General features: G+C 36.9%; 1 protein-coding gene and 2 pseudogenes across 1 annotated transcript; all 3 read right to left on the reverse strand.

Moving 5' to 3' along the window:
• Nucleotides 1-2,114: 2,114 nt before the first annotated feature.
• On the reverse strand, nt 2,115-5,138 carry LOC133740382 (monooxygenase 2-like; annotated as a pseudogene).
• A 996-nt stretch (nt 5,139-6,134) lies between these two features.
• On the reverse strand, nt 6,135-8,041 carry LOC133737608 (monooxygenase 3-like; annotated as a pseudogene).
• Nucleotides 8,042-8,191: 150 nt separating this feature from the next.
• LOC133737609 (monooxygenase 3-like) lies at nt 8,192-11,174 on the reverse strand. Its single transcript, XM_062165134.1, has 6 exons — nt 10,723-11,174; nt 10,491-10,637; nt 9,955-10,023; nt 9,525-9,690; nt 9,042-9,270; nt 8,192-8,748 (listed from the first exon to the last, which is right to left on the reverse strand). The coding sequence occupies exons 1-6, from the start codon at nt 10,794-10,796 to the stop codon at nt 8,192-8,194; spliced, it is 1,242 nt and encodes a 413-aa protein (XP_062021118.1). The 5' UTR covers nt 10,797-11,174.
• Between the last annotated feature and the right edge of the window lie 207 nt (nt 11,175-11,381).

Here is an 11,381-nt window from a genome sequence, read left to right on the forward strand (position 1 = left end):
GTGTTTGTCATCTCATGAAAAAATGTTTAAGGAGTAGTTAACCTTGAGCATTGATAGCATTCTCTATGTGCATATGAAGGTTGTGAGTTAAAATCACCTAGATCTAGGATTGGTTTGCTTGCATGATTATCTAAACTCAAAACTTTATGCATCTAGGAACAATGAATTGAGACTTAACCGGTAATAGGATTTGTTCATAGGTAGTTAATTCTAGACTTATCCGGTGGGAATTGATAACATCAAAGGAGTTTAAGCCTTTGTAGTCTTATCCGGATGCAAAGAGGGTAATTGGAAAAATTAGAATAGCATCACTTGTATTTGAACTTCAATACTTGCAAGGGAGGTTAGTGGTAGACAATCCAACCTCTAACTTCATCAATTATATTACTAGCTTATTTTAGAGTAGTTTTGTTTACATTTGAGCATTTATTTTAATTTGATTCACCACTCTATCCAACAAACAATTTCACTACCACCATAATGCACATATATACTTATCATGACCCTAGGTTTTCTTGTGAATTTAGGTTTGTGATTGTACATTTGCATATTCTAGCTCTCCTTAGGTTAACACCCTAGTTAGTGAAAGGAAATTAATCCTCGTGGGTTTGTCAACCTTTCTTAAATCTCTATACTATTACTTGTACCCCTTATACTTGAGGGTGACTATTTGGCTAACACGCCACCTTTGAGCTGCTTTGGCCTTTGGGATGTCACCACAAGCTACCCTCAATGCCATTCCATCATCTCTACTTCACGGTTTTTCATTCTTTTGTACTAGAAAAATACTTATGTTTTCTTTTATGTATTTTGAAACTATGAGGAACTTATTGTTAGGGGCAATTTTAAAGCCCTATTCTATGTGAAATTCATGTTTATGTGTTCTTGATTCTTTGCTTTTTGCGATTTCATGAGATGATAATCTGATTTTGTTTTATTGAAAACTTTTATGTGTGTTTCTTCTTTGGTTGCAAACTTAAAACAATTGCATGTAATTGTGCAAACTTAAAACAATTGCATGTAATTGAACTAGTAATTAGGTTTATGCTTTGTAAAGGCTTTGGACAAAGGCCGAAATCAATTGGTTTGTATTATTGAATCGACATGCTTTGTGTACTAGGATTAATACAATTATTGACCAAACTTTCACTTGGTTTTTTTTTTTTTTTTTGAAAGGTTCACTTGTTCTTAATGATTCAAAATTATTTTAAGATATGATTGCTTTGATCACTCTATTGCATGTTTTGAAATATGTTAGTTTAGTGCTTTGCTAAATTAATTGTGTAAAGGAAAGTAAAATAAGAGACATTGATTGCTTTGATCTTTGTTTCTTGGGTGATATCTTCTCATGGCATTAGTAAAGGATATTAGGAAGCATATCATGATTTGATCATATGTGGTGGTGGATAAATTGTTCTTAACGTCTTCATCCATATCACTGTAAATCCCACATTGTTTATATGATTTACTTCATTTTTCTGCGTTACAAAATCTAAACCCCCCCCCCCCCCCCCAATTTATGTTTTAGGATTCTTTTATTCTTTTATTTTTGTTTTTGTAAATAATACCCTATATTTGTAAATTAATTCTTTATTTGTTACGTGATTATAGGTGTACCCTTAATCCCCGGCTTGAACGATCCCTACTTATTCTATACTGACAACTACATCTTTAAGGGTTAAATTGTGTGCTACTTTTAGCATATCAAATAACTCTACTAAAAATTTGGCAAAATCACCCCTAAAGATGGACTACCCAAAACCAATAAAAACTCAATTTATAGTTCTAAAATCAACAATCACTACTACAAAAATCGAAACACACAACACTCATCACACAACAGAACTAAAATCTGCTGTTGTGTGTTAACACAAACTCTATAATACAACGATACAATTATGTTTCTGTTGTGTGAATATAAGCAAATTGAAAACTTTTTTTTTAAGAAGATATTGCACAACTGAGTTAAGAAGTTTCCGTTGTGTGAATGTGAGGCCTAGATGGAGGGAAATGAGCACATAATTCCCTCCCAGAAGGAGCTCAATTTGAATTATCCACACAACAGTTTTTTTGATATCTGTTGTATAATGAAATGTTGCATGAACTTTGAGAAATCCTCTAGGTACACCTAGTGCAAGTTGCACAAATTTGTACAACAGATTGTGATAGTGCTGTTGTCTGAGCATGGAAACAAATTGTACAGCGCAACAAAGTTTCACTCAAATGAAACCAATAATCACAGGCGGCAAATTTTCCCTCTCAGCCTGCTTTGTAATCATATGCTCATACAACGGTGCTTTAATTTTCTATTGTTGGAGAAACTGGGAAGTCCCCCACGTACTAAACATCATTTTTCCTTCACTCCCTTGCATTAAACCAACCATATAACCTGTACTAATCAGGTCAAAGCCTCTCTACCTCCTCTCATTGGCAAACTTATTCAACCCCATCTCAATTTTCTTATATTCCTCCTTTCCTTGTTCACTTTTACCTTTCATTTCTTGCCTTGAGTTTTTCAGCAAGGCCTCACCAAGACATCTTGCCAAAACAACACCGTCTTCTATTGCGGAGCAACCTCCTTGGCCGAGGTCCGGGGTCATAGGATGGAGCGCATCTCCAGCTACACAAACATTAATTGCCTTTGCTAATATTTCCCCAAAGAAGCTCCCATGGATGCCTAAATCTCAAAGGAGAGGAAACAAAAGCATCCAATTCAGTGTTTTTAATTACAGCTTTTATTTCATCAGGTATATTTCCCAGCTTGCTCAACATAAATTGCTTCATCTCAGCTGGGTTCTTCTCTAGCTCTTTCTCTACAAGAAATGAAAAGAACATAAGTGACATTTGGGGTTGAAAGTGAACAAGCATACTTTATCGAGTAAGACATTAGTATACAATTTTTCACTGTGTGCTATTTTTCTTGTGATTGATGAACGCTGAGAACCAAAGGAAAATTCTATAATGTGTTAATGTATGACATGCATACAATTGCCTTAAAACTGGTAAAATGAGTCCTCAAAATAGTAATATTAGTCCTCAAAGTGGTAACATGAGTCCTTAAAGTGGTAAATTTTCTTAGTTTACCATATGAGTCCTCAAAATAGTAATATTAGTCCTCAAAGTGGTAACATGAGTCCTTAAAGTGGTAAAAATAGTTGATGTATGAGAAATGTTAACATACCATAGCTTTACCCGAGAACCAATGCTGAAGCATTTGGAAAGAAAGGTATATGGTTGCATGTGCTACTTTTTTTGTTTTTTATTTTTTATTTTCCTTTTTTTCTTTCAGCATAACTATGTATAATACATTAATACTCAATAAATTTGGGGGTGGGAGAGCACTTAATTGCTCTTCCCGACTCCTATCTTAACCAAAAAAACAAAAAAAACATTAATACTTACTAGACTACAAAATGCCCCAAAATTGGTGTGAAAAGCTCACCTTGGTTGGTTGGAGTCCAAGTGAAGAACCAATAAACAGTTTTATCATCACAAGGGATGGCACCAGATCTAACACCATTGCCAAAGAACTGCATGAACATGGGATCAAACCCATGACTGTTCTTGTAGGTCGCACGACCTCTTATAGCATGTCTCCCTGTAAAGGCCGGTGGCTTGAAGCCCAGCCATTTGGCCACCACTGAGTTCACTCCATCACACCCAACCAAAACCTAATCAAGCACAATGTTGATAAGCATTGGATCAAAATCTTACCTGCATTTAAAGGTGAGCTGTTCCTTTGTACCACTTTTTTTTATTATTAAAAAGAAAAAAGTGTACACCAAAGCAGGAGGGAGATAGACCTAATTGGAGGAGTATACCAGATACTAAAAGAGAGACATGCATGTTTTAATAGTTGTAGCTAGATACTACTCTTTGAATGATAGATACTGAATAGGTATTAAAATTAGTTATAGTTGTATGATGCAAATGAAATGTAATTAGTTAATACAAGACTAACCTTGGCCTTGAGGATGGTTCCATCAGCAAGATGCAGCAGCTTAAAGTAGCCTGATTCCTCAATGGAAACCACCTTGGAGGAGAACCTGACTGTGCCACTAGGAAGTTCATTTGCAAGGGCTTCCAACAACAACTTCCTCTGCACGCAACGAACTTCATGGTCTCCTCTGCACATCATGTAGTGTACAGTCGGGTTATCTGATTGAGCGTACTTGATTAATTGAATGTCAATGCAAGCAAACAATATGATTTCCAGACGTACTAGTCTAATATTAGGCATAACTGAATACTTTCTGCACTATTTAGAAACTATAATGATTGATTTGTTACTAATGATTTTCTATATAGGTTAGTTGGGGGTAGCAAAGTTTACATAAAAGTGAGATGCGGCAACCTGAAGAATACAGTAAGTCAGTGAAGAAGGTAGTTAAGAGTGTTAGACTAGTCTAGTGGGCCACTTACTGTTTTCCCTTGTCCTTCAGTGACATCTCAAACACTGGAAGCCCAGAAACTGTTGAGTAAGTAACATTCCTGGATTCAGAAAACCACGTATATATGTCATATAGATCAACTGCAACTACTAGGAAAATAGAAAACTAGCCAAAAATATATTGCAGAAAGAGATAAACATTCAAAGATATGATAGCTATACTTGATTATGTCACATCGTCCACTATCAACCACACACTGAAGAAAGTAGTATAAGCTTCTCAAATTAACAATTTGACAACATAATATGTTAAATTACCTATGAAGTGTCTCGTGTTGTCTCCGAAGAGATTCCCCAATTCCAATGGCATCCAAGGCCTTCCAGGCATTTGTCCATGTTGAGAATGCAAATCCAGTCGTCCTCAAACTCTCTGATGTTTCCAACACTAAGCTCCGAATTCCCAGCCTGCACCAAAACTTCAATTAATTTAGCCTTCCATAAGTATGAACAGAACTAGCTAGCATGTGCACATATTCATGAACAAGACACTCTGCGTTTCTATGTAAGTGTGAGTTAGTGAGTGAGAGAGAGAACCTGTGAAGTCCTAAGGAAGTTGTAAGGCCAGCAATTCCAGCTCCAACAATCACAATTTCTTCTACTACTTCCATTGAAACTTGAATAAGCTGAGGCTTGTTTGGGTTTTCACTTTTCTGTGGAAACCGATCACAGAACAAAGATATATATAACAACAATCACGAGATGGCGGCAATTGGATAGTGTAGATACAAACAATTATGATGACGACTGGGATGACGAGCATACTACATTAACACTCATAGGTGACTACTAGAGCAACAACCAATGTTCATCTGAATTATGCCGCCCTTAATTTATTATTCTTCTTTAGTGGTTAAGTTAAACTTGATCAGTTTAAGCTTAATTAAACCTTCATTATGGTACCAGATACTTTTTTTTTTTTGGTTACATATGGTACCAGATACTTTGTATTAGAAGAAGCCATTTATTATTTTATTTTTATTTGTTAGCAATAGCAGACATGTTTGAGTACTAAGTATTTGTAGGACTCATAGGTATACAATAAACAAAGTCATTTTCCTTTTTGGCGTGAATGCATAATCATTTTCTTGATTGGCAAACTTTACAGAAGATGCCAAGTTAACTTGGTCCTTTCTTTTCATTACTTTACTTCAGAAAAGAGTTTGTTCAATAATTTTAGTTGTTATGCGGTTTACTATTGATCTTTCTGGATGCGCACATCCCTGGTGGTTCAACTATCAACATTCATACATATCAAGTTAGAGGATCTACTAAATCATGCATGTTTGGCCTAGACTGGTTTGAATTAGGTTTGATACTAATGACAGAAAATAAGAACTCTTGGTGGAGTCCATGCACAACCATGCCAATTCCATACATAAAATAAAAGAAAAATTTTATCTTGACCAATCATAATCGTGCAACTCGTGATAAAAGAGATAGACATATAGTTGTATACAACTTGTCTTGAGAAGGGTTGAAATTTAATGAAAGTCTCGTAAGATACGGCGGAGGAAGCGCCACTTAACCAATAATATTCATACTATGAAAGTTACAAAAACTGATTGGAATTTAAGATACCAATAGAAAGTAATGCAAGTGGTGCTGAGCTTCCCACAATCAAAATCAGCCTTTTTCAACAGCAACTTGGGGATTAAAGGCCCCAGAAATCTGTTCAACAAGGTCATCAACTTTCCTTAGCTCCCCTGCATAAAACCAACCACATTAGCTGTCCCCAAAGAACCTCCCAAGGAGGTTTATATCTCAAGGGAGACGATATAAAAGCATCCACGCCAGTTCAGTGTTTTCTATAGTAGCCCTTACTTCATCAGGAATCTTTCCTAGCTTACTCAACACAAATTGCCTCAATTGAGCTGGACTCTCTTCCAAACCTTTCTCTAAGACATGAGCAGTAAACAACAAATTTAAGGATCTATCTTAAGTTAGAAGTCAGACCTAACTGGTGTTATGTAACCTGTTAAAATTTGTCTCAAAAGAAGGAATCATAATGGAAGCAAAAGCCGGCCCCCAACCAAAAAAAATGGTGTGAAACTCTAATCTTGGCATGAGGGATCCAAGTGAAGTACCGATAAACAGCTTTTTTTATCACAAGGCGGGATGACACCAGATCTAACTCCATGCCTGAAGAACCGCATGGATATGGGATCAAATCCATGATTGCTCTTGAAGTTTGCCTGACCTCTAATAGCGGATTTCCCTGTAAAAGATAGCTGCTTGAAGTTTAGCCATTTTGCAACCACAGAGTTGACTCCATCACACCCAACCAAGACCTATTGAATCACAGAATTGATACTTGATATGGTAATTAATAGAATCCCACATTGGAAATCGTAGCCTTGCACATATAAGGTAATAACACTAGCATCCTGATCATCAAAACTTTTAACTTACAAAAAAACTCTACCTTTGTCTTTGAGGATGGTTCCATCAGCAAGATGCAGAAGCTTAAAGTAGCCTGATTCTTCGATTGAAACAACTTTTGATGAGAACCTGGTTGTGCCACTAGGAAGTTCATTTGCAAGGGATTCCAACAACATGCAGCTTCCTTTGCACACAACGAACTTCATGGTCTCCTCTGCAAATCATGTAATGTTTACAGTCTTGATTGATTGAATGGTAATCTAGCAAACAATATGGATGCTTCCAATACCAGCTTAACAATAGGCATTACTAAATTAACCGCAAGAAATAGTTTCTGTACTAAAATTATAAAATATTATAGACTCAGTAGAGAAGCAAGAAAAATACAAACTACAGATGAACTTAAACTAGTCTAGCTAGTGATAAACCTACTCTTTTCCTTTGGCCTTAAATGAAATTCCAAAAACTGGAAGCCCAGAAATGGTTGAGTAAGCAACACTCCTGTATTCAAAACTTCTGAATGACTCAGATTGGCATTTCGACAAGTAAAACAACATTTCATTGACGGTAGCAAGTGCTAGTGCTAAGCTAAGCTAGTGTAAGTGTGAGATGTGAAAAAGGAAAAAAAAAATGGTGATATATTCCAGAGTTGTAATTAATTAGTTAATTACCCACGAAATCTGTAATTTATTAGCCGAAGAGCATCAGCAACACCAATGGCTTCTAAGGCTTTCCAGGCATTTGTCCGTGTATTCAAAACAAACCCTGTAGTCCTCAAACTATCCCATGATTCCAACACTACTTCGAATCCCCAGCCTGATCCAAAAATTTAATCTCAACTAGTTTTGTTCAGAATAATCACAGATAAGGATGACAAGCACACTACTGCCAAGCGAGAAGAGCCACTCTTCAATAGCAGCCCAGGTTTCCTGTTAGGTGACTGCAATAATACTGTTCAATAATGCAACCAATGCTTTCCATTATTAGCAAAGCAGCTATGTTTTTTTTTTTCCTCTTCTTTTTCTACTTAAAACCCGCCATCTTTGGGTATTAGGACAGTATCCCTTACCCTGTAGCAAGACAAAGCTTGTGAACATGTGGCTTATATGTCAATTAAAGGCTTCATGTAAGAATAGGAACTGCTTCTATAGCAGAGATTAAGCAAATGAGGTCGGCAACTACACCTGTTTTAACTTTTAACTGGTGAACCATTGCCAATGAGTTTTAATATTCGTAAACTCTTAATTAACTTCCACTTAATAGGAGATAATACAAGTTTTGGTTTTGACATAACACTCCAATAGCTTATCCTTGGTAGTTACAAATTACAAATTACTAGATACGTTCTCTGTATCATTGCATTTAAGGGCTTTTCAGCTTCCCACAATCAAAATCAGCCTTCTTCAACAGCAACCAGGGTAGGATTGGAGAAAAAAACTTGTTCCTCAAGAAAGAAATTATTTTTCCATCAATCTCCTGTATTAAATAAAACACATAAGATGTAATAATCAGATCAATGCTTCTCCATTTCCTCTCACTGGCATAATTCCTCAACCCCATTTCAATCCTCTTACATTCCTCTTTTCGTTCTTCATCTTTATCTCTAATTTCTTGCCTCCAGTTCTTCAACAAAGCCTCACCGAGACATCTTGCTAATACAACACCGTCTTCTAATGCAGCACAACCACCTTGGCCGATGTCTGGGGTCATGGGGTGGAGTGCGTCTCCAGCAACACATACACCACCTTTGCTAATATTTCCCCAAAGCAGTTCCCAAGGGTGCCTATATCTCACTGGAGAGGATACAAAAGCATCCAATTCAGTGTTTTCTATAACAGCCCTTATTTCATCTTGTACCTTTCCGAGCTTGGGTAAGATATATTTTTTCAACTGAGCAGGGTTCTTCTCTAGCTCTTTCTCTGTAGACATGAAGTATAGACAAGAAATGAGACCAGCATATACTACTTTAGGGTTCATATTCATAAAGGTTTCTGAATTGAATTAAAAAGGCACATTTTCGAGTTGCCTAAGTAAAATACTGTCAAAAACAATTTCCAACAATTTATCATTGTCGTTTGCCATCTGTTATGACATTGAGAGCAAAACACCATTTTCAAAGCATGGAAGAAAAGGCCTCTAAGGTTACTATACTAAAATCACCAGGATATGACATTGAAGCAAAGATGCCCCAAAACTGGTGTAAAATGCTTACCTTGGCTGGAGGGAGACCAGCCAAAGAACCAATAAACACTTTTATCATCACAAGGAGCAGCACCAGATCTAACACCATTGCCAAAGTGCTGCATGGTAATGGGTTCAAAACCATGACTGCTCTTGAAGTTAGCACAACCTCTAACCACGGATCTCTCTGAAAAGACTGGCTTCTTGAAGCCCAGCCATTTTGCCACCACTGAGTTCACTCCATCACACCCAACCAAAACCTATTCAATCACAGTGTTCACATTATAAGTGGTGGATGTTTCAGTCACAAAATGCATATATGATTCTGGTTCTCTGCTATGATTGGAATGCAAAACTACAATGGTCAAATGCGAGAACCTCAATAGCAGATGTCACATTGGGAAGGGGACAGGACAATAGAGTTGGGATTTGAGCACAATGTGTCTATGACACTAGTCATTTTAACTTCTAATAATGGAAAAATAGTGGTATAAGGAAATACTAACTTGTGTACCTTGGCTTTGAGGATGGTTCCATCTGCAAGGTGCACAAGCTTAAGGTACCCTGATTCCTCAATGGAAACAACCTTCGATGAGAACCTAATGGTACCGCTGGGGAGTTCACTTGCAAGGGCTTCCAACAACAAATTCCTTTTCACACATCGAACTTCTTGGTCTCCTCTGCAAATCATGTAGTGTTCACACTCTATATCATCTGAGGTGAATTGAATGTTTACAACAATGGATACGAACAAAATCAATCATACAGAAACAAATTGATACAATCTAGCGAACAATCCATTCACAGTACTAGGGACCACTAAAGGTCGAAAGAGATATATTTGGGGTTGAAAAGTAAGCATAATGAGATGCAGTATATAGTATATACACTGATAGAGGAATATCAGCTACACAGTGAGGCTCTCAGACTACTGGTCGACTTACTGTTTTCCTTTGTCCCTGTATGACCTCTCAGACATCTGAAGCCCCGAAATTCTTGAGAAAAGCACACTCCTGTTCAAAACTATGCAATCAGTTTAATGCATGCCTGAAAATTGAGTGAAAACAAATCTCACAAATTATAAGTCACTGTCTATTCACTCTATTGTCTAGTAAAAATATTGGTAAGAGTACTAGCTAGAGTATCAGAGGGAAATGTTCGTAGTTTTATACTTTAGTAGAACACAGAAACTCGATCTCAATTCTTTGTTGGGGAGGTCATTAATGCATATGGATTTATTACAGGTTTTCCAGCTGTAAAATACTAAAATTATATATCAAGGCCTATGAACAATTAACGTAACCAGATACTTTTCCCAAAAAAGAAAAAGTGCGTCTCAGTAATTTTACAAGTATATCTAACAAAAGCGTATAACTCATTCCCAATTTTGTTGCTCAAGATCACAAATAGAAACAATGATTCATCTGATAACTAGCTCATTTTTAAACTTTGACAGCATAATATGATCAGTCAAGCTTACCCGAGAAGAGTCACATGTTGCTGCCGAAGACAATCGCCAATACCAATGGCATCTAAAGCCCTCCATGCATTTGTCCATAATGACAATCCAAACCCTGTTATCCTCAAACTATCAAATGATTCCAGCACTAAGCTTCTAATGCCCAGCCTGCACCAAAATTGCAACTTTTCTTACACAATAATATATCAACATGTATCAACATTTCACCCTGTGTGTGCTTGACTATGTGTACCTGTGAAGTCCCAAGGAGGTTGTAAGGCCAGAAATTCCAGCTCCCACAATCACAACATCTTCTACTACTTCCATGGTTTCTTATTATTCTCTGAAGTTTTTACTCTTGTTAGTGGAATGCGAAGCAGTGAAGCACAATTAATACTAGGATATATATCCAAGAACTAGGAATTCATTATCTTGTGATGACAATAAGATGACAATGACTTGATGAGGATGATGGAGAAACTACTATGGAGAGGTTGGATAGCAGACACCAAGTGTTTGAGTGAACTTTCTTTTCTTAATTCATACTTATACTCAAAATAGATAAGCTATCTGCTTTGGACACTGGAGGGGGCAATCCCAAATTGGGCATAATGCCACCAACTGCTTTGTACTTAGTAGCAACTAGCCATTCTTACCTCATCAGCCTTTTTTTGTGGAAGTGGATTCTTGTGGGATTCCTAGCTACTAGAAATTCCTAAACACCAACTCCGATTACTTTTCCTACTCATTTAAATCTTCACGAGTTATCAGTTGGAGTGTAGTAATCTGAATAGTAGCAAAGAACCCAATGCTTGACATAAAATTGCCTACCTAATCTCTAGTCAGAGTCCAACACGTACTTGTTATTGCCCATGCCAGCAACTCTAAGGTAGAAATCCGACATTTGCTATG

The sequence above is a fragment of the Rosa rugosa genome, chromosome 3 (assembly GCF_958449725.1).
Source record: "Rosa rugosa chromosome 3, drRosRugo1.1, whole genome shotgun sequence".
Taxonomy (NCBI): domain Eukaryota; kingdom Viridiplantae; phylum Streptophyta; class Magnoliopsida; order Rosales; family Rosaceae; genus Rosa; species Rosa rugosa.

What these genes read in the sequence shown, in the direction of transcription:
- LOC133737609 (XM_062165134.1), bottom strand. Translation starts at nt 10,796, where the DNA reads ATGGAAGTAGTAGAAGATGTTGTGATTGTGGGAGCTGGAATTTCTGGC. An exon ending in GAACCATCCTCAAAGCCAAG is followed by an intron (nt 9,271 to 9,524) that starts GTACACAAGTTA and finishes GTGATTGAATAG; the next exon opens with GTTTTGGTTGGGTGTGATGG. An exon ending in CTGGTCTCCCTCCAGCCAAG is followed by an intron (nt 8,749 to 9,041) that starts GTAAGCATTTTA and finishes TCATGTCTACAG; the next exon opens with AGAAAGAGCTAGAGAAGAAC.